At 52.2% G+C, this 26,963-nt stretch overlaps 1 protein-coding gene across 5 annotated transcripts in view; it reads left to right on the top strand.

Annotated features, from left to right (window-relative positions):
• Positions 1-25,584, top strand: part of CARS2 (cysteinyl-tRNA synthetase 2, mitochondrial) — a 47,755-nt gene extending 22,171 nt beyond the window's left edge. For 4 of the 5 annotated variants that reach the window (XM_058548481.1, XM_058548480.1, XM_058548483.1 and 1 more), the window contains 8 exons: positions 3,017-3,150; positions 6,840-6,907; positions 17,179-17,245; positions 18,622-18,760; positions 21,397-21,520; positions 22,322-22,420; positions 24,761-24,967; positions 25,464-25,584. In XM_058548481.1, coding sequence (XP_058404464.1) covers positions 3,017-3,150; positions 6,840-6,907; positions 17,179-17,245; positions 18,622-18,760; positions 21,397-21,520; positions 22,322-22,420; positions 24,761-24,967; positions 25,464-25,532 — 907 coding nt within the window. In that variant the 3' untranslated portion in view covers positions 25,533-25,584. The other variant, XM_058548484.1, reaches the window with a different exon arrangement.
• The last annotated feature ends 1,379 nt before the right edge of the window (positions 25,585-26,963 follow it).

Genomic DNA, 26,963 nt, shown 5'->3' with positions numbered 1-26,963 from the left:
GACAGGGCGGAACCACCTTCCTCTTACCTGCTCTCAGTCAGCAGCCCCGCTCCCCCCAGAGCTGGTGCTTGATCTGATCCCATCAGGCGTCACCCTCAGTTTCCACTTTCCCAGCTCATCAGTCTTCGCTCTGCCCTTTCCACCAGCTCTGCATCTCGGGCAACACCAGGCTCAGGGCGTTTCCGTCTTGGGGATCTCCATAAACACAGATGCTTCTCTGATCCCCATCCCCTCCAGCAACCCTCTTTTTTATCTGCTTCTCTTCTCACCTTGGCATAGGACCTGTTGCCTGCCAGGTGTCCCCACTGACTCTGGTCTCCTGAAGTCACTGGTGGCCTCCGCCGTCAGCCCGGTCGGTGACAGGCAGCTGATGCCCTGCTCTTTCCTTTGCTTTCTTCAGTTTCAGCCTCCCTGCTGGGGCCTCCTCCACCTTCTTTCAGACCTCCTCCATAGACTGTTCCTTCGGCACTAGCCTGGCTCTGCCGGTGCCCAGGTGCCCCTTTTCTTGTGCCTGTGCGTGCGTGTGTGTGTGCATGTAGGTGTGTGTGCGTTCACGTGTGGTACAGAGGGCATGGTACCACACATGCCCTCTGGCACTGTCTGTTTTCATTTAGCAGCCTGTTCTGGGACTCCCCAGGGATGAGTTCGCTGAGCCCTTCATCGTGCTGTCGCTTGTGGCAGGACCATCGTTCATTTGGCCAGTGCCCTGCAGAGGAGCTTTAGCTTGTTCCAGTATTTTGCTGTTACAAATATCTGCAGTAGGTGCTGGCCTGGTGGCATAATGGTTAAGTTCACGCACTCCACCTCAGCGGCCGGGGGTTCACAGGTTCGGATCCCCAGCGTGGACCTACACCACACATCAAGCCATGCTGTGGTGGTGACCCACATACAAAAGAAAGGAAGATGGGCACAGATGTTACCTCAGGGCCACTCTTCCTCAAGCAAAAATAAATAAATTAATTAAAAAATAAACTTTCTATTTAAAAAAAAAATACCTGCAGTGAATAACCTTGTGTATGTATTTGCTGTTTGTGGAAGAGAGAGGTTTTTCAGTCTCATTATTAACTTGGATTTTGATGTATTTGATGTGTTTCAATTCATTGCAGATGTTTATTAAGCAGTTTTAAAACTAGGTATATAAAGTATGACCAAGGTGAACGTTTCAGACTACTAGCTACACCAAGCATTTTAAGATCCCCAAACCCAGTCACCCTCAAATGGGTCGTCGTGTGTGCTGCTGCTTGCTGGCTGTGTGAGCGCAGGTGTCGGCAGGGATAACTCTCCTGGAAGAGCCCTCTGCACCGTGCACCCACCCCAGGCTGTTTTCGTTCTCAGCGTGGGTTCACCCCATCCTAGTGGGTGGGAAAGCCTCGTCTTCCGCAGCTGCCTGTCCAGATTTGGTTCATCCCCGACCTGGAAGGGACTCTCCTTTCCCCTAGCACGGACACGTGCTCCCCCTGCTACCCTCCTCGTGTCTGTATGACTCGTCTGGAAACGCATCTGGGAGTTCCTGAGACATCGAGCTCCATTGTTAGTATGAGGCAGGGGTCCAGCTTTTCATTCAAAAAGAATAAACAAACAGCTATGTCCAGCCCTCATCCTACTGTAAACACTTATATGTATTTATGAATATTTGTTGATTTAACAGCAATGTGGGATATATGTTGGATTGTAGAAAGATATTTATTTCTTAGATTCAAATAATTTATCTAAAGCAGGTGGAAAACATTTAGTAAATTTCAAATATAATGTTACCATTAAATATCTTATTTTTGTTGAAATCTAGATAAAGAGAATAGACTTTTATTGCTTCTCAGCTTTCTCTTATTTTAACATCGGTCTAAGATACAGACAAGGATAGAGACTAAGACAGTAAACACCGTGGACCCACAGTTTCCCTTTATTAAATCTTAACATTGTCCTGTTTCTTCAGATCTTTGGAAAAACGAATCACCCATTACAAATACAAGTGAGGCCCCTGTGCTCTCCTCCTCTATCCTGGTCCCTCCTGTCTCATGCCCCCTTCACAGCATTTGAATTTCAAGGACTCAGAGATTCTCTAAAACCCATGGCCAACGACGTACGATCACAGGCCGCCGCTTGGCCACAGCGCGTGGCTGCACCGCCACTCGGCTCCAGTGTGGCCGGGGATGGGCAGTTTGTCTGGGGCCTGGAGCCGGGCCAGCAGGAGAAGAGTTGTGACCTTCAGCAGGAACAGACCTCAGTGAGGCTGGGGCACCTCTGGTCTGTTTTTAACCATTTTTAGAAAATTCATGAGTGCCTCACTGAGCTCTCCACCAGGGAGGTGGCCTCCAGGGCTCTGTGTCCACCGCTGCGCCCCAGCCCCAACAAGCCCGAGTGTCTGCCGTGCTGATTGTTGTGTTTTTAATGATTTTTGCATTTTAAGTCCTCCGAAGCAGCGGACCATTCACGTTGGTAGCAGTTGTGTGTTCGCAGGTGCTCTGGTGACGGTGGCACAAGCGTGGAGGGTCAGCCCCGTCAGTGTTAGTGTGCAGTTCTGTGGGACATGAGGTTTCAGGAACATGTAGCAGAGCCACGTAGCGGAAGTGCTGAGAGCTGACGTGTGTGGCTTTGAATTCTCTTACCCCGTTCTTCATATACGACCACTAAATGGTTAAATTTTTAAAAGCCAAATTAAAAATCCTCTTGATTTTATAGTTCGGTCTCATTTGTTCAAGTTGGAAAACCACTGAACTCTACCTATTGAAAGTAAGGAAAGGTAATTTTGTAAGTTTTTTAAAACCGTATATTGTATCTGGAGCAAAGAGAATTAAGTCTCTTTACTAGCAGAGAAGCTATGAATTGGGGATTTTATGAAGTAAAAACAGAATTTCAGTTTCCATTTGCATCAGTTCACTTATCATGCATATTCATTTAAAACGGAGATCCATTTTTTCTGTTCATTGCACGCAGGCTCAAAGGATGACGTATAAGGTGTGGTTGGAGAAACGTGTTGTTTGATGGGATTAACTCACTGCTCTGCTCTGTCTTACAGTCTGGTGTTTGGAAGTCAACTGGATATCCATTCAGGGGGGATAGATCTGGCTTTTCCACATCATGAAAATGAAATCGCCCAGTGCGAGGTCTTTCATCAGTGTGAGCAGTGGGGAAATTATTTCCTGCATTCTGGTAAGTAATGACTTCACGTTAATGTGTTCTATTTCAGCTCTGCCAATTCTGTCTTTATTGGTGAGACAGCTCCATTTGGAAATATGTAGATCAGCTGATAGGTCAAGAAACAAATTTGTTTCTTAAATTGTTTTTGAATTTTAGTCAGTTGGACACGGACTTCCTTGGATTAGAATAATGCGTGTGCCATTTTGGAACTGGAATCTGAGCTGACTAGAATATGGAGAACGTTGGACAGTGCTGTTCTGTATAAGTTTCTCACATAAAACTGCTGAGGAGGAATTTCAACTAGTACTATGTAATAATTATTATGAAGATGCCATTTTTGAGCTATAATATCGCCACTATACAGGTCTGCCATCCTCTATTAACACTGCCTTCCAATTCACTATTCAAAACCCAGAGTTGTTAACACCAGCCCCCGTCCGCAGACGTGGCCACGGCGTGGATCAGGCGGCGTCTGGGGCGGAGCAGTGGTGGAGTCCACTCTGACGCACGGGAGGATTCACGCGTCCAAATTGTGACACAGATCCCGGGGCCACAGTGAACTAATTTTATTACCTTTTTGGAATGGACAGTTCAAGTATTGGGGGCAGAGAAAGATAAAGGGTATTTGGTAGTGGGTTGAGAGATGCAGATGATCAACATCTAAAACTCAGTGAATTAACAAATAGCATTTCTTTATGTCCTTGAATTAAGGAAATTAGGTTTTCCCAGCGAGGTGATATTAAAGCAGAGACACTGCGGTTTTATAATGTGCAGGCGGTTGCTTCAGGCCTGTGGTCGGGCTCGCTTGGTTTCTTCCTGACAGTGAACCCATGAGGCTGTCTCCCCCGACTGCGCTTACCGCAGTGCCCCCTTCCCCCCGGATGACCCACCAGTACTGTGCGCCTCCCGCCACTGCGCTTACCGCAGCGCCCCCTTCCCCCCGGATGACCCCACCAGTACTGTGCGCCTCCCAGTGACTGCACTTACCGCAGTGCCCCCTTCCCCCCGGATGACCCCACCAGTACTGTGCGCCTCCCAGTGACTGCGCTTACCGCAGCGCCCCCTTCCCCCCGGATGACCCCACCAGTACTGTGCGCCTCCCAGTGACTGCACTTACCGCAGTGCCCCCTTCACCCCCGGATGACCCCACTGTTACTGTGCGCCTCCCAGCGACTGCACTTACCACAGCGCCCCCTTCACCCCCGGATGACCCCACTGGTACTGTGCGCCTCCCAGCGACTGCACTTACCACAGCGCCCCCTTCACCCCCGGATGACCCCACTGGTACTGTGCGCCTCCCAGCGACTGCACTTACCGCAGCGCCCCCCTTCACCCCCAGATGACCCCACTGGTACTGCGCGCCTCCCAGCGACTGCACTTACCACAGCGCCCCCTTCACCCTAGATGATCCCACCGGTACTGCGCGCCTCCCAGCGACTGCACTTACCACAGCGCCCCCTTCACCCCCGGATGACCCCACTGGTACTGTGCGCCTCCCAGCGACTGCACTTACCGCAGCGCCCCCTTCACCCCCGGATGACCCCACTGTTACTGTGCGCCTCCCAGCGACTGCACTTAACCGCAGCGCCCCCTTCACCCCAGATGACCCCACCGGTACTGTGCGCCTCCCAGCGACTGCACTTACCGCAGCGCCCCCTTCACCCTAGATGACCCCACCGGTACTGCGCGCCTCCCAGCGACTGCACTTACCGCAGCGCCCCCTTCACCCCCAGATGACCCCACTGTTACTGTGCGCCTCCCGAGACTGCGCTTATGGCAGCGCCCCCTTCACTCCCAGATGACCCCACCGGTACTGTGCGCCTCCCACCACTGCGCTTACCCCCGTCACCCCGAGATGACCCCACCGGTACTGTGCGCCCCTCATGGTGCCCCGAGTCTCTGCAATGACCAGCTCACTTCTGTGCTGCCTGAGGCGATCTGAGAATGAACAAGGCAGAAACGAAGCTGGCTGATTGGCTGTTGAGGCGCATGAGCTGTCACCTAGTCCTCCTCTTGGTTTCCCGCCCTAGATCTCGGCAGGAGCCGGGATCCGCCTGATTGCTGCCCGCCATGTGACTTGCCAGGTGGATTCCCTAGAGAGAATGACGGAAGCCTGACGAGCCGCTTCCATTTCAGCTGGTGCTCGCAGGGCAGGCGTGGGCACTGCAGGTGGAAGGCCGCAAAAACGACTCCCGGGCCCAGCGTGTCTCGACAGTCAGTGCCCACACTTCCCTTCAGACATCACATGAAGTAGAGTCGCCCCCTGTGCGGTGAGGGCTTGTGAGAGTAACACACTTAGAGAGGAAAGTGCACAGAGCCCTCCAGGGAGGAAGCCTTTGAGGTCGGAAGAGCTGGATATTCCACCCCTCCTCTCAGACCTGGGAACAGGTCATCGCAGTAGGAGCTGTCTGGGAGGTGAGGGCTTGTCCCCCGCGGACACTTCACTGTGGTGCTCTCGGTGAGGGAGAGTTTGCTCCAACACCGTGGGGTGCGGGGAGCCCCTAGTGAGTCGTGGGTCAGAGTTGGGAAGGAGACTCCCGGCAGCGCTGTGCTCACACTTCGCAGCCTCGGTCAGTTCTAATGGGGTGTGTGGTGTCCATAAAACAGGTCTCGTTTACTTCAACTGTAGGATGAGAAGGGGTTTTGTTATGACTTCTACAGTCTATTAAGACAGTAGGATCATCTTCATTCCATTTCTGCCCTGTCCTGGGAAAACAGCTATATCTCCTGACGCACAGGAGAATGAAGACTTGTTTTCTGCAGTAAATGGATGGAAGATAGAGATAAGTAGTCAGATGTGTTTCATTTTCCAGATGTTGTCTATTTTTAAAAATTTTAATTGTGCTTGGTGTGTATCACATGTTACATGGAATTAACGGATCCAAGGTTATAATTCTTTTTGGAAGCCACCTCTTAACCAGTTCTCGGAAAAATTGGCCTTAGAGCACCCTCGTGTTTGAAGTTGTGTCAGAAGAAGCTTGTGAGGCAAGGAGAGGCCCTCCCTGGAAGTAAACCTCGTGAAAATACAGCCGGGGAGGAATTCCAGGCTCGGATGGAGAAGTTCTGGACGTGGGTTAGGTTTCCCTCCTGTCTTTCACATACATGGGGGGAAGTAATGCCAAGGTCTTGATAAGTCTGGAAACAAAATCTCCTCGCTGATTCTCAGGGACCTGCCGCTCTGCTCTGCACCATGAAGGCCTGTCTACGAGCTTTCATTGCCTGGCGCCTGGCTTGTACACCAGAGACAGGGCCTTTCTTCAGGTGTTGGGTCTGTGCAGTCCGTGTTTCTGTTACAGCAGGGGGGAGTGTGAGCTGTGGCCGTCAGTGTCCCGTCGTCTGCCGCTGAGTGCTGAGTTGGCAGTGTTGGGGGTGCCATCGCCACCCCAACCCCCAACCCCCGTGGGGCCAGTGCACCCGACGCCCTGGGACAGGTGCAGCTGTGGGCTCCGGCAGCCTGGAGGGTAGCGTGTGGGTGAAGATTTGGGGGGAAATCCTGTGTCAGCAACACTGGGGCTGCATGTGGGAGAATGCAGGCCCATCAGGTGTTTTCTTCGTGTCCCACGCTGGCCGGCAGCCCCAGCTCGGGGCTCAGGCATCCACCGGAGAAGCACCCACTTCTCCCTCCTCCCCTCTGCCATGGAAGAGGCCCTGTCTTCCCACTCAGTTCAGAAGGAGTGACTCTGTTTTTGTTTTTATTTCAGGGCATTTGCACGTGAAAGGCAAAGAAGAAAAAATGTCCAAATCACTGAAAAACTACATCACTATTAAGGTAATGGGTTTTCCCAGCTCCTGCATCGCTGCCAGCTCACTGAACCTGTCCTAAAGGCAGATGCGGAGCATGAGACCCCAGACCTGATTCCCAGTGTCTCCGGCCCCTTCTCCATGTGGCCCTAATGGGCTTCTGCTGCTCCTGGTTTAAAGTGCTCTTTCTTGTCCTAAAAGCGCACAGTGCTGTTTCTCTGTTCCCCCGTCCTCTTCCCCGTGTTCCTCCTGCTATATTTTCTGTCTGTTTGCTGCTTTCTCAATGGGCTTTTCTTTTTCCCTTTTTGCCTTCCCAGATTCACACCTCCTTCTTCCCTGTCCTTTGTGACAGTTTCTCTCTTGAGTCACATTTGCTGGATTCCTTCCCCCTTTTCTTTCCTGTCTCGCCACCAGCCCTTCTATCTAGTGTGGCTGTGGGGTTGGTTGGTTGCTGCTTGCTGGCTTCTTAACCTACCAAAATATTTCAGTGTGCGTGGGCATGAAGAATGCTGTGTGAATTTCTGTATGAGTGGAAAACAGTGCACTAATAGGAGAACTCTTCTGAAAACAGTTTGGTCTTCCTTTGTCTTTGGGTCTGTAAAGCCACATTTAATTTTAATTGCAAATTAAATGGACAAGGATAGTAATCAGACCTTCATCACCTCAGTCCCCAACACTGAAAGCTGTTGCCACTAGACTTAGAGTAAACCCAAAGGGGAATGCTCCTCACAAAAGAATCTTTATATGCTTTTCTTAAATGGAAATGTTCAATGTTATCTTATACAAAATTTCAAACATACAGAAAAGTTAAAAGAAATGGTTATATACTCACCACATAGATTCAGGAGTTATTATTTTGCTATATTTGCTGTTTTATCTCACTCTGTGGGAGTGGTGAGTGCATATGTGTGTGCATGAATGTACATATTTTATTGTTGTTGAACCATTAGGAAATACGTTGCCAACACCATGACACTTCTCTATTCTGTCTGCAACTCCTAAAAATAAGGATGCTTCCCGGGCCGGCCCCGTGGCTTAGCAGTTAAGTGCTTGCGCTCCGCTACGGGCGGCCCGGCTTCAGATCCCGGGTGTGCACCGACGCACCGCTTGTCCGGCCATGCCGAGGCCTCGTCCCACATACAGCAACTAGAAGGATGTGCAACTATGACATACAACTATCTACTGGGGCTTTGGGGGAAAAAAAAAAAGGAGGAGGATTGGCAATAGATGTTAGCTCAGAGCCGGTCTTCCTCAGCAAAAAGAGGAGGATTAGCACAGATGTTAGCTCAGGGCTGATCTTCCTCACCAAAAAAAAAAAATAAGGATGCTTTCCTGTGTAACCTGAACACGTAAAAAGTTAGCAGTAATTTCTTAATATGATCAATTGTCTAGTTCAATTCCAATTTCTCCATTTGTCCCAATATGTCTTTCATAGCTTTTTCTTTTTCTTTTTAACCAGGATCCAATCAAGGTTCATGTGTTGCATTTGTATGTTGTGTCTTCTTAGGCTTTTTTTTTTCAACAGTGGTAGAAACACGTAACATTTACTGTTTTAACCACTTTTATGTGTACAGTGGCACAGACCCTTCTACTTTCTGTCTCCATGAATGTGACGACTCTAGGTCCTGCCTATCAGTGGAATCATGCAATGGTTGTCCCTTTGTGACTGGCTTATTTCACTCAGCATGATGTCCTCAAGGCTTATCCATGTTGTAGCGTATGTCAGAATTGCCTTCTTTTTTTTTTTTTTTTTTTTTGTGAGGAGGATCAGCCCTGAGCTAACATCCATGCCAATCCTCCTCTTTTTGCTGAGAAAGACGGGCCCTGAGCTAACATCCATTGCCAATCCTCCTCCTTCCCCCGCCCCCAAGCCCCAGTAGATAGTTGTATGTCATAGTTGCACATCCTTCTAGTTGCTGTATGTAGGACGCGGCCTCAGCATGGCCCGAGAAGCAGTGCGTCGGTGCGCATCCAGGATCCGAACCCGGGCCACCAGTATCGGAGCTTGCGCACTTAACCGATAAGCCACGGGGCCGGCCCAGAATTGCCTTCTTTTTTAAAGCTCAATAATATTCCACTGTTCTTTTTAGGCTTCTAAGCTACAACAGTCTTTGTACTTTTATTTCCCTATGGCGTTGACTTTTTGAAGAGACCAGGGATGTTTTGTTGAACATCCCACATTTTGGATTTGTTGGTTTCTTTGTGGTGTCATTCAACTTGTTCTTCTGTTTCTGTATTTCCTCTCACTGGAAGTGAGGTCTCAGGGCTTGACTCGATTCAGGTTAAACCTTTTTGGCGGGAACACTTCCTTGGTGGTGCTGTGGACCTTACACTGCATCCCTGTGGGGGCCAGGGCCAGGCCGTCTGACTGTTAGTGATGTTAAGTTTGACCGCTTGGCTAAGGGATGGCCACCAGCTCGCTCTGTTTATTTCTCTTTTGTGAATATCAAGAACGTGTGAGGCGATGCGCCGTGTGGTTCTCTTGTTCCCTGATGCCTTCCACTCTGTGGCTTTAGCATCCTCCAGTGGTCTTCCCCTTCTTGGTGCATTTCAGTGGTTCTTGCAAAGTCGTGGTTGTCTCATTCTGTTAACTTCTTTTACCTTTATTTGTTGGGATTCTTCTTTAAAGAAAAGGTTTTTGTCTTCCTTTCTCTGTCTCTCTTTTTTCAGTATCACTACAGATATGTATTATCAAGTAAATACATTTACTTCATGTATTATCAATTCAGTTTTACTCTTTTTATGCTGAAATTGTCCCACATTTGGCCAGAGAGGGCTCCTGCATCCTGGGAATGTGTCTCCCATATATCCTGGCTTTTGGCCCTGTTTACCTGTTGCATCCTGCCCTAGACGTGCCATTTCTCCAAGGAACCTCCTGCCTTTTGGGGAAATGGAATTTTGACACCAACATCTGGGCACTCAGTATGTTTATTGCTGCTGGAGTGACATCGATTCTAGTCTTCTTCAGGGGACAGAGCTGGGGGAGGAAATAGGCCTATACATATGAAGTAGACAGTTTGAATTCATTTTGACATATCCGGATAAAATGTAATATTACAGGGCTTTTTTGTTTTACCTCTTTTCCCCTCTTTTAATAAAAATCTTATTTCCTTATAACAGCATATCAAATTTGTTTTATCTTAAAATAGACAAAATAAGTTTAAAAATTTAATACAAACATTCCTATTAACAGTAAAACTATTGAGTAAAGTTTAAGATTTCCTTGCAATTCTTTAATAATAGGTTTATTGAGATATAATTCACATACCAAAGAATTCACCGTTTAAATTGTATCATTCAGTGAATATTATCAATAGTACATTCAGAGTTGTGTGACCATCACCACCATCCAATTAAACAACATTTTCATCATCATCCGTTGGCAGTCACTTCTCATTCCCCGCCTCCAGGCGCTGGCGACCTCGTCCAATGTCTGTCTCTGTGGATTTGCCTGTTTCGGGCTTGCATTTCTTTTCTCTCTTAGACTCTATCCCTCTGGGGTCACGGGGTCAGAGTGCACTCGTGCATTCAGAGTATAATTATTTTCTGTGTGGCATCTTCCTCCCCTTTGCCACACTGCAGGCTCATTGGTTCTGTTTGTTTCCAGTTGGATGGTGTCTCTTCCCCTTTTTCCATTTGCCTTTGTTTTTCAGATATTTAGTGAAAGGTCGTCTGAGTTCAGTAGTTAACACTATGAAGAGATACCGTGACATTGACCCTTGCTTGCACCCACTGTGCCCATCCACGCAGTAACTTACATCAGGTTTGTTTCTGGATCCTCTCGCCAGTGTTTCACTCTACAAAACTGAGCCATCTGTGTAGGAGTTCTTACTTTCTCCTCTTTGTTATAAAATGTACGATGTATCCTGTCATGCGCCTGCTTTTGTCCCCCTGACAATTTAAGTAGTGTTTTAATCTGATTATAGAAGTAATGTGCTTCATGGCAGGAAGTCTGAAAACCACAGACAGGACAGAGAAGCACGAGGTGGGATGTGCCGAGGTCCTGAGTGTGGGACACGTCATTCCCTCCTGGCCGTGTTCCCCTGCTGCCCGGTCGTGCTCTCCTGGGGCAGTGGTCACCAGTTTCTTAGCCGTCTCAGTGTGTGTGTGTTCGTGTGTCTCTATTCACATCTTTCTCATTTTTCCCTCTCCACACTGTTTTGCACTTGCCTTATTCACTCAGTGAGTCTTTTGGGTTAGTCCGTTTTCTTCCACGTGGACTTAATGTTTTCAATGACTGAGTCGTCTGTTGTGTGGGTGCACTTTAATTTAAGCAGTGCCCTATTGATGGTCATTTAAATTATATCAAATTTTCTGCTAGGGTATGTGCCTTTAAATGTTCATAGAAAGCACAGAGTCTGCATTACTTTCACAACCATTCAGTGCCCGTGGTGGCGCTGTACCGTGACCAAGTTATTTCCCTGCAGTGGAGGTGACCTGCATCCTCTAGTCTTCAGTACTGTGATGTGCATCCGTGCGCACACCCAGCGATTAGTAACATAGGATAAATGCACCGCAGAAGGTATGTACCCATGCAGAATGTTCTGGATGCAGCCTCTGGCATGTAGCAGTGTCATCGACATTCCTACTAGCAGTGTCTGAAAGTGTCCACTTCCCTCGTCAACATCAACTTAGAAGAATCCTAATCAAGTTACCATTTTCCTTGTTAATTTGGTGAAAAAATGACAACTAGATTTTAAATTTCCATTTCTTTGCTTATTAGCTATGATGAATTTGTGTGTATGTATTTATTGGCTGTTTTTAGTTTGTATTTTGGCTAGCCAGCACCTTGCCCTTGCCCATAGTTCCTTGGATATGTTAAGCTTCTGCCCTACGTGTTAAAAATATTGGTCCATTTCCAGGTTCCTAGCAGAGGAACGTCTTCCTGCCAGTCCTCATTATTTTGGAGAGCGCTGACAGGCTTCTGCAATAGTCTGCTTGAAAACTCTTGATTCTTTCTACTTAGAGGCTGGAGTCGACCTGTAGCATTTGGATATCGGCTCCCAACTGGCCTTTTCTAATTTCTAAGTTGTAATTTGGGACCAGTTACTTAACTCGCAAAGCCTTAATTTTTCTTCTTTAAAATGAGATAACTACTTTGTGGGGTTCCTGTGCAGGTGAAACTACGTAATGTGCAGAGTAGGCGTGGGCCTGGCCAGGCGAGGTCAGGGTGCCACCCCCTCCCCGTGGTGCCAGGGCAGATCTCAGAGGGAGTGCACCCAGCTTCCTGCTGGCCCGTGCCCCTCACTTCGTGAGCGCATGGCCCCTCGGAGGGCTGGCTGCTGTCCCTGTGGATGCCAAGCTCCTGGGAGATGGCTTACCGCCCTCTGAGAATCTTCTAGCACAAACCTGCACAGCTGTCATCACGTTTCACCTTTCAGGACGCCGTGCTCAGGTTGTGTGGTGGAACCAGAGTAGGGCGGAAGCTCAGTGATACCAGAGCACAGAGCAGGAACACGTTAAAAATTAACATCCGTGAAAACCAGCAGTGTGTGAGACCTTGTTACGCCAGTGTCAGAATACGATGACTCGGGTGTTCACAGCAATAAGGAAGAAGTCATGATGCTTTCCCCTCTTCCTCTATTTTTTCCCGGCTTTATTGAGGTATAATTGACAAATAAAATTGTATATATTTAAAGTGTACAATGTGAAGATTTGATATACATATATGTTGTGAAGTATTTACCACAATCAAGTTAATGAACACATGTCACACCTCACGTAGTCCCTTTTAAGATGTACTCTCTTAGCACATTTCTGGTACACAACACAGTCTTATTAGCAATAGTCACCATGCTGTACGTTAGATCCCCATCTTATAACTGAGTGTTTGTACTCTTTGACCAACATCTCCCTGTTTCCCCCACCTGCCATCCTCTGGAAACCACCATTCTACTCTCTGTTTCCATGAGTTCAACTTTTTTTTCCCTTAGATTCCACATATAGGTTTATTTCACTTAGCATAATGTCTTCTGCATTCATCCATTTTGTCACAAATGGCAAGATTTTCTTCTTTTTGATGGCTGAATAATATTCCGTTGTATGTATATGCGTGTATGTGTGTTTTGCACGTTTTCTTTGTCCATTCATCTGTCGAGGGACACTTAGGTTACTTCCACATCTTTGCTGTTTTGAATAATGCTGCAATGAACATGGGGGTGCAGATATCTCTTTGAGGTACTGATTTTATTTCCTTTGGGTATATATCGAGAAGTGGGATTGCTAGATAATATGGTAGTTCTATTTTTAATTTTTTGAGGAACCTCCATACTGTTTTCCATACTGGCTGCACCAATTTACAGTCCCACCAGCAGTGTACAAGGGTTCCCTTTTCTCCATGTCCCGCCAACACTCTCTGTTAATCTTTTTGACGACAGCCATCCTAACAGGTGTGGGGTGGTATCTCATTGTGGTTCTGATTTACGTTTCCCTGATGATTAGTGACGTTGAGCAACTTTTATGTACCTGTTGGCCATCCGTATGTCTTCTTTGGAAAAATTTCTATTCAGGTCTTTTGCCCATTTTCGGATTGGGATTTTTTTTGCTATTGAGTTGTATAAGTTCTTTATATATTTTGGATATTAATCTCTTAATCAGAGGCATGATTTCCAAATATATTCTCCCCTTCTGTAGGTTGTCTCTTTGCTCCGTTGATGGTTTCCCCTGCTCTGCAGAACCTTTTAGTTTGGTTTTGCCCCACTTGCTTTTTATAGTATTATTATCAGGAAATAGTCCGCAGAAACTGAACGCTATGGGAAGATTAGATTCCAGATTTCCATTTCAACTACTATAACTAACTCCATAGGAGCACCCCCAAGGTGGGGAAAATAAATACCCTTGAACGTTGCTGGGATTGGAGCACGACTTACTTAGATTTCTGAACACACATTGAGGTTAATTCTGAAGGAGTCTACATTCTGAATGTGAGGTAAAACTCTAAAAAAAAAACTGCCTAAAATCCTTTTAGGAGTCAAATAGAGAACATAGCTACTCAGAAAATATAAAATGCTAAAATGGAAGAGAGATTTCTTTTAGAAAAGCCAAAGAATTTCATCAGACAAAATATCCATAATATTATAGTTTTTAAGTTTTGTAACCAAATGCACTGATATGAGCAGAAAGCAGATTGGGAAGAGATGTGAGATTCACAGAGCACAGACGTGTGGAGAACTGGCCTCGGTGTCGTTCCTCCGTGATGAGCTGTCGGGAGCGAGGCCGTGATTGCTGACAGCGGTCATACGAGGGGAGGGCCCAGCTTTGGTTTGGTTTGGTCGAGAACCGTACCAAACGTGGCAACAATTTATACAAAGCAAAACAACAACAATTAAAAAACAAAGGCACACTCGCCTGAGGCAGGCGTGGCGATGAGCAGGCCACCTGACACTGTGCGGGAAACAGGAGAGCAAGGCAGTTGACTCTACGATTTGGGGAGTGAAGTCGAGAGAAATAATTCACAACTTGGGGACGAGTCAGAGGGTGGCCGGGGGGCCCTGTGGTGCTGCGAGCGGCCGTGCGCGTGCCCCCGGCTCGGGCGTGGAGCAGACCCGCAGTCTCGGCCACGGGTTCCTGGGGTCCCGTCCCGAGGAGAGCGCCGCCCAGGCGCCATGCTGGGACAGTTACTGCTGCACCACAGGCCTGTGCCGGGGGCGGTGCACATCACTGTGCACATCAGCCCCAACCGGACGGACCTTGGAAGCACCCCGATGGGACACGACCCCGCAAATAAGACATAGGAAGGACTTGTTATGGAAAAAGCAGAGGATCTGGAGCTGGCGCGTGGCCTCTGGCCCTCAGTGGTGTGGTTTTCAGTTCTCTAAGCCTCGCCCTCTTGTCACCGTAAAGGACAGACACTAATTGTACCACGTCGTAGCATTCTGTGGACACCTTAGTCGTCTTCAGCAGGTGACTTGTCTGGTTTTACTGTGTGTGGTGGTTTGTTTCCACACTGCACCTGCAGGCGTGCACGGGAAATACCCTGAAGTGAAAAGGAGGGCACGTGGCGGTGTGCACACATTAACTCACACTGCAGATGGGCCGGTAGACTTCGGGTGGGGGCTCGAGTTAGTGGGCTAGTTTGGGGAAATTAAAGGGACCAAGAAATACTGTTCCTTTTGTCACACTTTGGGAAGGAGCACAGAGGAGACAGACAGATGGACGTTGGAACTCGGGCTTCATTACTGATTAAGGGTCGGATGAGACGGGGTTCTGCACTGTCTTCCCTGTAGATCCCTTTGGTAGCCTGGTGAGGTTTAATGTTTTTAACTACATAAAATGAAATGCAGAGGATTATAAAAGGCATCGATTACACTGAAATACAGGAATGCATGCGCTTCACTTTAGTGAGTTATCTAACAGAATCCAGCAGCAGGTGATCGCTGCCGTCATCTCAGGTGAGATCACACAGGAAACCTGGAGGGCCTGCAGCCTCAGGGCTGAGATGAGGACACCTGTGGTTGCTCGGGGCCACAGCCCTCCACGTTCAGATGAGCCTCCTGTGGTTGGTTGCCGACACCAATCACTGGAGGAAGTGTCACATTCAGTTGGAGGTTAGTGGAAGTAAACACGTAGCTCTGTTCTCCTCCAGATTCACAGACCTGCTTCCGCTCTTGGACTCTCTCCCTGGGCCCCAGGAGGCCGTGGGTCCCAGGCTGAGGCCTCCTGGATGAGAGGACTGGCTGAGCGGCTTCCTAATTGATGCTACGCCTGCAGGAGAATGATCCCCCCACTGCCTTGGGTGCAGCCAGACAAGGGGGGTGGATTCGCGGTGGGGGTGCAGGACACAGGTGGAGGTTCCCGCCTGGTGGAGGGCAGACCAGAATCACCCTGCATCCCTGTGAAAGGATCAGCCCGGGAGTGTGAGCGAGCAGTCCCTTCCTCCTTCCCCGGGGCGGACTGATTGAGGAGCTTCAGACTTGTGTTTCTCTGACGTGGGTTGGCGTTAGCCCCCATGTGTCATATTACTGCCACGTCAGCCCAGTGATCCGAGAGGCCGGGCCCAGAGTGAGGGGTGTGATGTGGCTGGCCCTCGTCATTGCTCCCACAGAGGAGCCACCTGACTGGTCGTGGCGCAGGGTCCCGGCTGGTGTTTTCTCCCAGTGGTGCACCCTGGGTCACTGTTGCTTCGGGGCGGCCAGAAATAACCGCTGGACAGGGAGGGGGTGGCCGGGAGAAGGGCTGAGAAGGTATCCTGTTACTCACTGAGAATCCATGACGAAGGAGCAGGATGCTTCTGTTTTTTTATCCAAACTCCGTGTTGTCAGAGGGTCCTGCCGGGCTTGTTTATCTGCGGTGCCCAGCGTTGGTCACCCGGCGGTGCAGTCGCTGTGGGCCGCGTGGCCCTGTGTGGGGACGTGTCCCTGGCAGGGCTGAGCAGAGCCCCACCATCTTTCCTGGGGCTACGCTGGAGCCTGAGGCCGAGCCCTGCCCTCCCATCTTCCCCCAGGTCTCATGCCCTCAGAGTCACTGAGCACTTCCCGCTGAGCCCACAGAGAGGTCGTGCGGAATGCTTTGCTGTTTTAACAGTTACTGCTAAGTTTTCCCTGGTTATCCCTCCTAACATGGAAACGTTCTCTTCTTTGTGTAGACATTTTAGAAATAATCTGTAGGTTGATACCGGTTGGGTTCTTAGTTTCCCTTATATTTAATCAGAGGTGGGACGGTTATATTCTTGGAGAAACGTGAACTTGGGGTCTGCTTCAGCCTCAGAGCCTCAGAGTGCCGCGTCGTCAGGTAGATGAGCTGGGCCTCTGCCCTCAGTCCGACCCTGAGTGTGGCCGTGTTCTCGCATCACCACGGCCGAGCTTCTCCCGGACAGGTCTCCTTCCTGCTCCTGGGACCCCCGTCCCTCTCAGACAGCCAGGAGCTGTGTGTCCCTCCTCCTCCCCACGTCCCTCCCCACACACAGTCCCTCTGTGGTCACAGGCCGCCTGGTGGCATCTGGCTCCGTCCCTGTCCTCGTGACGAGGGTCAGGAAACCGTGTCATGGTGAAGAGCTCCCGAGGCCGACAACAGGGCAGGTTCCCTGTGTTCCTGCGTGGAGCGGGGACTCCAGGGCACACGGGCTTGCTCCTCTCGGCCTTTCCCACGGACACTGGGACAGAACATGGGAAATCCAGGGGAAATTGTGGGAAAAGTGCTAATAGTGAGTTTGGAAACAAAGCAAAGCTTTTCATAAAAATTCCTGATTTCTTGATGTGTGAAATCAACTCACGTAATTGTAGTAAAGAATACAGTCTCCGAGTGATACAAATGTGAAAGAGAAGCATTCCAGGTTTCTCCCTTTCTCTCTCCCTCTGTTAGGACTTTCTGAAGACGTTTTCCGCCGATGTCTTCCGTCTCTTCTGCATGCGGAGCAGCTACAGGTCAGGTGAGCTGAAAAGCGGACATTCCGGGGTGGCGGCCACGGCATCTGCTCTGGTGTAGCTCAGGAAAGAATCTTGGAGGGTATTTGGGGACTGCCAGGATACGGCTGAGGAATACACACAATCTTGCTAGTATGGTTGCTTTGATGCCTTAAGGTTTGGGTTCTGAAAGTAAGCCCGAGGATGTGCTGTTAGGAAGCATAATCCCAGTACTAGGCTGGAAGATTCCAGAAGGTTGTCTCATGGAGGCCGTGGGTTTTCCAGTCAGTCCTGCCCCTCCTCTCCCTCTCTGTGGGGTCCGGACAAGTCTGAACCCCGCAGCGCCTCTGCTTCCTGAAATGGGAACAATTGAATTGGCCGTCTTCACACAGAGCCTGAACCAGGAGCCCTGAAACAAGGTCCCACCAGGGTAGGCTGTCCCTACCAGGCTGTGCTACTGCATGCTGCCCCGGGGGGTCATCCAGCAGTGTGTCCCCAGGGCCAAAGGGCTCTTCTCCCAACCCAGAAGGCGGGATCCTGGGGCAATGCCCTGTCTGGCTTGACCACTGTAACGGCAGTGTGGCCTCCAACGTCTGTGACTGGCGCTGGAGGAGGAGCAGGTGCCCTTGGGGGACAGGTGGGCTCCTCAGCTCATGCACTGGGCCTGACCGTGTGGCAGTGGAGGCAGAGATTGGGGTGAGGTAGCCACCAGCCCAGGAATACTTGGGCCACCAGAAGTTGGAAGAGACAGGAAGGACCCTCCCCTAGAGCCTCTGGAAAGAGCACAGTCCTGCAGACACTTTGATCTCAGTCTTTTTCGCGTCTAGAAAAGTGAGAGGATAAATCGCTGTTCTGTGGTACTTAGTCACGGCAGCCCCAGGACGCTAACACACCCCACACGGTGCTCTGGCTGCGTGCTGTCTGCGGGGGCCTGGATGTGGGTGTCCAGTGGCCCAGGTGGGCTGGCCCAGGTGGAGCGAGTGTTCTTGGATCTGTGTCACGTCCTCTGAAACGCCGAGTGTGAGGACAGTCCTCTCTCCCTCTCCTGAAACACTGAGCCCAGTCCTCATCGCACCACTTGGCTGATGTTCTTGGAGGTGCTTCAGGCGCCCAGGCGGATCTCCCCCACTTTCCAGAGTCACCTGTCTCTCTGTCCATCTGTCAGTGGGAATGAGCCCCCTTGGCTAAAATGTATTGGGAGAGGTTTCTCATGTTTCCTCCGAGGTGGCGAGACCCCTGAGTCAGGACGGACCCTGGTGGTCTGTGCGGGGCAGGCCTGGGAGCTGCTGTGTCCCTTTTCCACTGCTTGGTCCTGTGTGAGGACAGCCCGGCTGAGAATGCAGGGTCTGCAGGGTGGGGGCCTGCTTGACAGGCACCCCCAGTGACGGCCTCCCCTCTGCAGCCATCGACTACAGCGATGGCACCATGCTCGAGGCGAAGCACCTCCTCCTGGCCACAGCTGCCTTCGTCGAGGATGCGCGGGCCTACATGAAGGGGCAGCTGGTGTGCGGCCCCGTCAGGGAAGACGTGCTATGGGAGAGGTAGGTGCCACCCCAGGGTCCACCCAGACATGGGGCCGCCTAAGAGGGAAGCGAGGCTTTGGGGCCGAGGACACTTCCTTGAGAGTGCTGGCGCAGAAGCTCCCTCAGGGCTCTCTGGCCTTGGGTGAGTCCTTGGGCAAGACCGTGGTCCTTGGGCAAGACGAGGAGGCCCTGCCTGCGGGGTGGCCCTCCTGCGGGGTGGCCCTGCAGGTTACATGTAACACGCATGCCTGGCCCGGTTCCCGCTGGTGTCTTTTAGTGTGTAGGAAATGAAGGTTCTTGTCACACGCCTTCAAGGAGGACTTGCAGGCACGTGGACGAGCTAGACCGTTGGGGAAAGGAAAAGGGTGGGGACGCCGGTCTGGTGACTCAGCTCAGCCCCACATCAGGAGAGACCGACGAGTCTGTGGAAGTCGGGCGTGGCCCCCACTGCTGTCACCCCAGAAAGAAATGCCCTGGCGTTTGAGCCCGCCGCCTGGGCTGTGCTGGCGGCTGCGGGACGGCGGCAGGCAGCCCGTGAGCGAGCTGAAGTGGGAGAGCGAGTACGAGGAAAGAAGGGTCTCCTGACTCGCCGGACCTTCAATATGGAGAGTGTTTCCAGTTCTCTTGCTTCGTTAAACGCTTACAGGTGTTTATGCTTGTTTGTTTTTGTGAGGAAGATCAGCCCTGAGCTAACATCCGCCAATCCTCCTCTTTTTGCTGAGGAAGACTGGCCCTGGGCTCACATCCGTGCCCATCTTCCTCCACTTTATGTGGGACATGGCCTCAGCATGGCCTAGCAAGCGGTGCGTCATTGCGCGCCCGGGATCCGAACCCTGGCCACCAGCAGCGGGGCGCGTGCACGTAACCACTACACCACCGGGCCAGCCCTATCCTGGTTTTATCACGTCCCAGAGTGTGGAAGACTTGGGATTACCATCAGAGATGGTGAGGAATTGAGAAGATTATGGAAGCTAGGGAAGCACCTGTCTGGAGACGAGGCAGGCGGGAGGGCCGTGCGGCTGTTCATTGGCATTTATTGGACACTGATGGTGGGCGGGGGGCTGCGGGTGCTCGGAATGCTATGGGACGTGCCCCTTCCTTGAGGAATTCCCCGGAGGGGTCCAGAACCCTGGACTCATTTGGAGCAGGTCTGGGAAGGGGGCTCATCTGGACAAGACAGGGCTGGAGCTGAGTCTGTCAGTCACAGCCGTGGGAGCCCAGGGGACAGAGCCCAGAGCACGGGGGTGGGACATCTCGGGGGTTTGTGTGGCTGGGAGCTGTCAGCAAGACTCCACAGCCACGGGATGGCCGGTTCGAGGGAGGGACAGGGGAACACTCTTTGTCTTGGGCGACTGGTAACGCTGCTCACCAACAGGCGCGTGGGGGAAGATAGGGTCCGTTTATCAGAGAGGAGAGGCCAGGTTATGCTTTGTGACAAACAGCCCTGGATCTCAGTGGCACAAACCAGAAGATCTGTTTCTTTCTCGTCCCTCAGGGGCCTAGGCTGGAGAGCAGCCACCGTCTCACCATCAAGGGCCCCAGGCTAGAGGGAAGAGAGTCTTCTGGGGGCTTTGCCTCCGCAGTTCTGGCCCAGAAGTGGATGCCACTTCTGCTCCCAAAAGCCGGGACTGGTCCCAGGGCCCCACCCTGCTATGAGGTAGCCCAGAGATCAGTCCTTCCCTGTGCCCAGAAAGGGCGGAAAGGAAGTGGGGTGAAGACCAGCAACGACGGACAGCAGGGAGAGAAAGCCTCGGAGGGTCCGTGACAGAAGCGGCAGGTGTGCAGAGACAGGAGGGCTGAAGGGGACCTGAGCCAGGAACCGGGAACCTCAGGTGGGACAGAGGTGCAGGAAGGCAGGTGAGGAGGAGGGCGACGGCAATGGGCGGAGAAGAAGGTGAGGAGGTTGACTTCCCAGGAGATGCTCTTGAGGGGTCTGAGAGCAGAAAAAAGGAGAGAGAGAGGGCTGCCCGCTCACAGCCAAGGAGGGGGCCGTGGACAGGCGGGGAGGGGTCTGTGTTCTCCGGACTCAGCAGGGGTTCCAGTCCTGCTGGGACCCCCGGGCCCCTAGAAGCTGTGTACTCAGCCCTGCTGCCCAGAGAGGCCTCGGCGGCTCTCCAGTGCAGGCAGAGCTTGAGGGGGAGCAGAGCGTGACCGTGACCAGGACTGGGGGACGGTGAGACAGCCAGGCCCCGGAGAGCACTTCTGCCAACCCACTAGCCAGGACCTGAAGCCCCGGCCAGGCCTGCTCCCAGCACCCTCCTGCTCATGGGGTCCCGAGCAGTGCCACCGAGCCTTCACCGTGCCAGCACGGTCGCACAGTGCAGTCCAGTTAAGAACATGGCCTCCTCTCTCACTAACTCTGCTTCGTTCCTCACTGCCCAGTTTTTAAACCATTGTGAAGTGCCACCTATGTGCTGTGTGTTCACACAGGTCTACAGGTGCCCTCACTCTTGGATTCCTGGGCAATGTGACAATTCTGAGCTGGTCTCATCAGGTTAAGATTCTGTGACTTGTACAGGTGTTGGTGAACTTGACCTAGAAAGGGTCCACAAAACAGAATCACTCGAGCTTCTCCCCCTGGAAAGACTGGGCCGTGCACTGTCTTCCTTGACGGGCGTGACGGCCGCCCTTGTTTCTCCTCCTCCTCCTCCAAGGCTCAGCCACACCAAGGGGGCTGTGAAGGCTGCCCTGGCAGACGACTTCAACACGCCCGGGGCCGTGGACGCTGTCATGGACCTCATTCACCACGGGAACAGACAGCTGAAGGCGGTCACCAAGGTAACTCTGGGGACTTGGCCACAGTAGGGTTTCTGTTTGGTCGGTTTTTTCTCCTAAGGAAGGAACAGACGCCACCTTGCCAACTCCCTGGGGTGACTTCATCTCCCACAGCTGATGGCCTTCAGCCTCTCCTGACTAACCCTTCCTTAAGTTCTTGGAGCTGCTTCAGCTCGCATGTGGCCCACCCTGCTGGCCCTGGGGAGGAGGCAGCCGCTGCCCAGGACGGGGGAGGTCGATTCGGGTGCAGGTGGGGCACAGGGCGGTCTGCACACGACAGTCAGCATGGCTGCCAGCACGCAGCACGTAACCCTCTGTTCACTCAGATGAACTCGGAATAATCTCCATTTGCTGCTAAGACGTGAAATGGGGGAGGAAGCCGTGTGTTGGGACCCCGACTCTGTGCCCACCCAACCCGGCCCCCCTCTGGGCCTCAGCGCCAGTCCCATTGATGAGGCTCTGCCCTCGTGACCCAGTGACTTCTCAAAGGTCCCCTGCTAACACCATCACCCTGGGGGCTAGGGGTCACCACTGAATTTGGGGGGACACAGCATTCAGACCATGACACACCCCCACACTACAGATGGGGAAACTGGGGGCAGGGGTTCAGTGACTTCCCCACGGTCGCTGGGTTTGCTGGTGAGTGGCAGCTCCAGGATTCCATCTGGTGTCTCTGGCCAGGGCTCATGTCCTCATCACACGGGACGCTGGGAAGGCGGCAGGCACAAGTGACTGCGGGGTCTTTGTTCTTCTGCATCAAGTTCCTTTGCTTCTCAAGAGGCTCCTCTGCGTAATGTGTCACAGGAGCCTGGTGGTCCTAGAAGTCCTGCTGTGTTCGGCTCCATCGTGTCCTACGTCGAGCAGTTTTTTGAGACTGTTGGAATTTCTCTGGCAGACCGACAGGTACGCCCTTCTCTTTTCAGTCCTCAGCTGAGGGATTATGTCTATGTGCTAGTACGATAATAACTGTTCTTTCCCTTTTAAAATGTTCATTTTAATGGATAATAACTGAAATTGCAACGATTCTGCACAGAACTGCAGTCCGTGTTAGCTAGAGTGCTGTGTCACTTCTGCATGCACTGGTTTTTGTGTTATCTTGAAAGAATCTCAAGATGTACAGACAGCTAGGCGTACAGGAAGAGAACCTTCTTCCTGAGCCATCTGTGCGTCTCCTACAAACGGGGCTCTGTCCAGTCCAGACCTTTGGGCTGCCCCGTCTTCCCAGCGCTGCCCTTTCCAGCAAGAGGGTCCACTTCAGAAGCCGCGATGCATTCACCCCTTGGGGCTCGTCTGGTACTTTCTCTGCACCGAGCCAGGAGCTGGCTGATCCTCCGAGGGGCCGGGCTGCTCCACAGAGAAGGGTGTTCAGAGGGAGGGTCTGAGCACTGGGTATGCTCTCTGTGCCTGGGCCGCAGCGGCTCGGGGACCCCGGCAGGCAGAGCCAGGAGGTGCGTGTGCACACTGCACACCGTGCACACCATATCAGCTGTGTTGCGGTATCCATCTCACTGACCTAAACCCCAGTGTTACCACCAAACTTCGTTTCCAGTCCCCCACAAAGGGTTCCTTCTGCTTTCCTTCTTTTCTGTGGGTAACTCCTCTGATAGTGAGAAACCGGCCTTCCAGTCTCCTAAATGTATTTACTACTGTGTTGTTCTCTCCACACGCAGTCTCCCTTTGCCACCCACCCTGTGCTGCCACCTCCTCACTCGCTGGACGCTGACCTTCCCACCCCTCAGTCCATCCCCCCGAAGCAGGCTGCCCTCTGCATGGACACTTCCTTGGGCTCTGACACCCCACACCAGACCCCACCCCCCAGCCCCTCTCCATGGGCCCACCTTGCTCTGCTACACCTAACAGCTTTAGGATTATTTAGGAAAGGAAAGGGCTAAAATACCCACTTTTAAAAACATTTTATGTGAACAGGTTGTTAACATGTAAAGGTCTGGACTGCAGACAGGAGTGACCACATCACAGGGGCAGTGGAATCGCTCTCTTCCCAGATTCCTTTATGGCACTGCCTGGTTCTTCTGCCGCCACGGGGGCTTGGGCATGGCACAGCTGCTCCCTGCTTCAAAGGGAGGCTGTGTGTTAGCTCAGCTGCCCGGCACCCAGAGGCTCCTGGCGCCCCCTGTGCCGTGAGCTGGGGCACGTCTCTTGGGACCTATACTACTGTGAAGTTCTCTGGCCTTAACACAAAGAATCACAGCATCTTTGTGACAATTCCAAGACTGGTTTATCGACAGACGCGTCGATTCCCTGGTAGGCCCAACGTCCTCTCCGGGGCAGTCCAGGTCAGCCAGCCAGTTCATACGACATCTGTAACTCACTGGTCCGAGGTGACCAAGGTTTTGCAAGGTCTGTATTCACTGTCACAGGAGACTCTCCAGAGTCTGCTATTGGCTAAGAAAAGGCATATTGGCCAAGCTGTGCCTGGCCCTCGTCAGAAATAGCTCCTCCACCTCTCCCACCTCAAGGGTTGACACTGGAGCCCGGGGTGGGCTCCCATTTTGTAACAAGAAAAGTGCTCTTGTATTGTGGAAGCAACTGAGGATCACGTGGTTGAAGAGGCGAAATGTGAGTTCTGTTTCTTCTTTTAAACACGTGGACATAAACGGCCACTAGGATCCTTGCTCCATCATGGAGAAGGAAGTTGCGTGCCAGGGAGAGGACTCCTGGCAACTTGTGGTTCAAATCCCAGTTGCCCAAGTGAAATTCCTCTGGCTGGGCGCTGCGATGCTGGTCTCCGACTGTCCGGTGAAAACGCAGTGTGTGTGTGAGCCTCCTGGGTGTCTGCAGTGTTGATGTATCTGGTATCTGAAGAGGTTGGTTGCATTAGTCGGTAAGGCTCAGACTTCTAGCTCTGCCTGATGAACCGGTTGAGATATTCGCACGTCAGTGCAGCGGCAGCTCCCAGCTCACTGGCGTGAGTTCATGGTGGGAAGAGAGCGCGCTGGCCAGCTCCAGGCCTCACTGAGACTCCTCCTGGGGAGGCCTGCAGAGGGTAGGGAACTCTGCCTGGGTGACTGGCGTGCAGGCGAGGATGGAGACCAGCCAGCAGTCCGGCACCTCATAGCCTTTCCCCCCAGGAGGGGTGAGAAGAGCCGGCTGCCACTTCCCGGCAGAGCCCTCTGGAGGACGTGTGCTGGATTGGCTTGGCACAGAACTCACCGGGCCCCGTCAGCTGGGCCAGATCTAGGCTGCTGCCAGGGCCTCACTGGTCACACTGCCGCCTGGGTGTAGTTTGTTTCAGGGGACAGCAGCTCGGCCACTCTGCACAGCGTGGTGGAGGAGCTGGTCCGGTTCCGGCTCAAGGTCCGGCAGTTTGCCCTGGCCACGGGCGAGGCCACCAGGGAGACCCGGAGGCAGCAGCTGCTGGAGAGGCAGCCGCTGCTGGAGGCGTGTGACGCCCTGCGCCAGGACCTGGTCGCCCATGGCATCAGCATCAAGGTGAGCCCTTGCCACCGAGGCCTGGTGACAGCAGGGGTGATTGTAGTTGTAACCAACCAGCACTGCACACACACGGGACAGTCAGAACTCAGACATCTCCTCCCTGTGACAAATTAGGAGGGACCCGAGGGAGGGGCAGAGTCAGAGCCGGGAGGGACGCTGAGGGGGGGACCCGAGGGAGGGGCAGTCAGAGCAGGGAGGGACACTGAGGCCCAGGGGCCTGCGAGCTTGAACACTCAGGGGCGGACACAGGAGCAGACCCATGTCCTTGATCAATCCCCGCTCCTGCCCCGGCGGCCCTGCCCTGGCCTTCGGCCTGCCTATGGAAGGCAGCAGTGTGACCGTTTCTGAGTGCACAGCTGCCTCCTTCAGTGCCCAGACCAGTGGAAGCATCAGGGGCAGCGCGTCTTGTCACTCTGAGCCCTGACCATCTGGCCCATTTACCCCTTGAGCCGAGTGAGTGCTCAGCCAGGACCTTGACCTTCTTCCTCCCCAGGACAGGAGCAGCACATCCACATGGGAACTGCTGGGTCAGAGGGCAGAAGACCACAAACCAGGGAGCTGAGGACGCATTCTGTGCCTGCTTACGATGCAATAAAAGCTTTATATTCAAGTTGCCCATTGTGGCTGTTTAGTCAACATTAAAATAAATCAAACTGATAAGTCAAACCGATACTGTAACTATGCCTAAAAATGCATTTCCTTGTAGTACCGACGGCCACAGACACAGTGTGGTTTTCGTAAAATCAAATCAGCCAACACTGTGGTCCATGATGCAGCCCAGCTGGCCCTATGCCCGAGGGTCTGGCACCACGGGAGGACCGTGAAACCGTGAGCCAGAGACCAGGATGGAAGTCCTAAAGGGGGTCCCTGAAGACGTCCTGGGAAGGGCAGACGGGACCTGCGAACGGGGCCGACAGGGCAGAGGCTCCAAGGACGCCCCTTATCCCGAGGGTCTTGGGGGATGTGGCCATGTCGCCTGGTCCAAAGCAGGAGGAAGTGGCCCAGCCCTCAAGTGCTGGGCAGTGCTGAACTGGGGGTGATCCCGACCATGGAGGCTCCCCGCCCAGAGGTGATGGTGCATTTTGACATTTGTTTTTCTCATTATGATAGTAATATGTTAATCATAGAAAAGCATACATTGGCGGTGAGCATGATGTAGTCTATTCAGAAACTGATAATGTAATGTACACCTGAAATTACACGTTACAAACCATTACCTCAATTAAAAAATTTTTTAAAGTCATAGAAAAACATAGCAAAGAAAACTCTCTGTGGTCATTCTGCCACATTCTGATAGCTGTTCACGTTTACTCGGTATAACCTTTTTAACAGTTGGTTCTGTGGTGTCCCATCACCATCCTTTGTTGCCTGAGCGACACAGGGGCCAGGGCTGTGCTCGAGAGGGGTTAACTCTGGAGGAGCCTGGCAGGGGCAAGACATGGGTGTGACTGACAGCTGGCCAAGCTGGACCCCACTTGCTGGCGGCCTTGCCCTGTGTCCTGGCCTTTTGTCACAGGTGGGGAGCTCAGCTCTTCAGTGAACCAGCAGGAAACGGGCTGACCCTCCTGCAGCACCCCCTGGCTCTCAGAGCCTGACCGGGCCCACCCTGTTGTCCACTACCACCAAGCTGGGAGACTGATCACGTGGCCCCAGCCCCGGGCAGCAGGTAAGCACACGCTAGGACGGCTCAGCAGCCGTGTTTGTCACCGGCCTTCAGGACCTGAAAAGGCACTGCTGCTCCTAGTCTACAGACAGGGAAGCCTGTTCAGAGGCTGAATGCTAAAGTGACCCAGCTAGTGACTGGCAGAGCCAACACCCCAGATGGCTGGGAGACCTCTTACGACGAGACATCCAGATAGGGTGGATCCAGTCCTCGGGGAGCAGCTGTCCCCTGACGGCTGGACACCTGACTTGACCACGCATGCGCACTTCTGTGCTGCTGCTCTGCTCTCAGGGAAGCTCGCAGGAGGAGAGGGTCCTTCGCTGGAGCTGG

This window comes from Diceros bicornis, chromosome 9 (assembly GCF_020826845.1).
Source record: "Diceros bicornis minor isolate mBicDic1 chromosome 9, mDicBic1.mat.cur, whole genome shotgun sequence".
NCBI classification, from domain to species: domain Eukaryota; kingdom Metazoa; phylum Chordata; class Mammalia; order Perissodactyla; family Rhinocerotidae; genus Diceros; species Diceros bicornis.
Note: the sequence above shows the minus strand (reverse complement) of the source record. Positions and strands in the feature narration are given on the sequence as shown.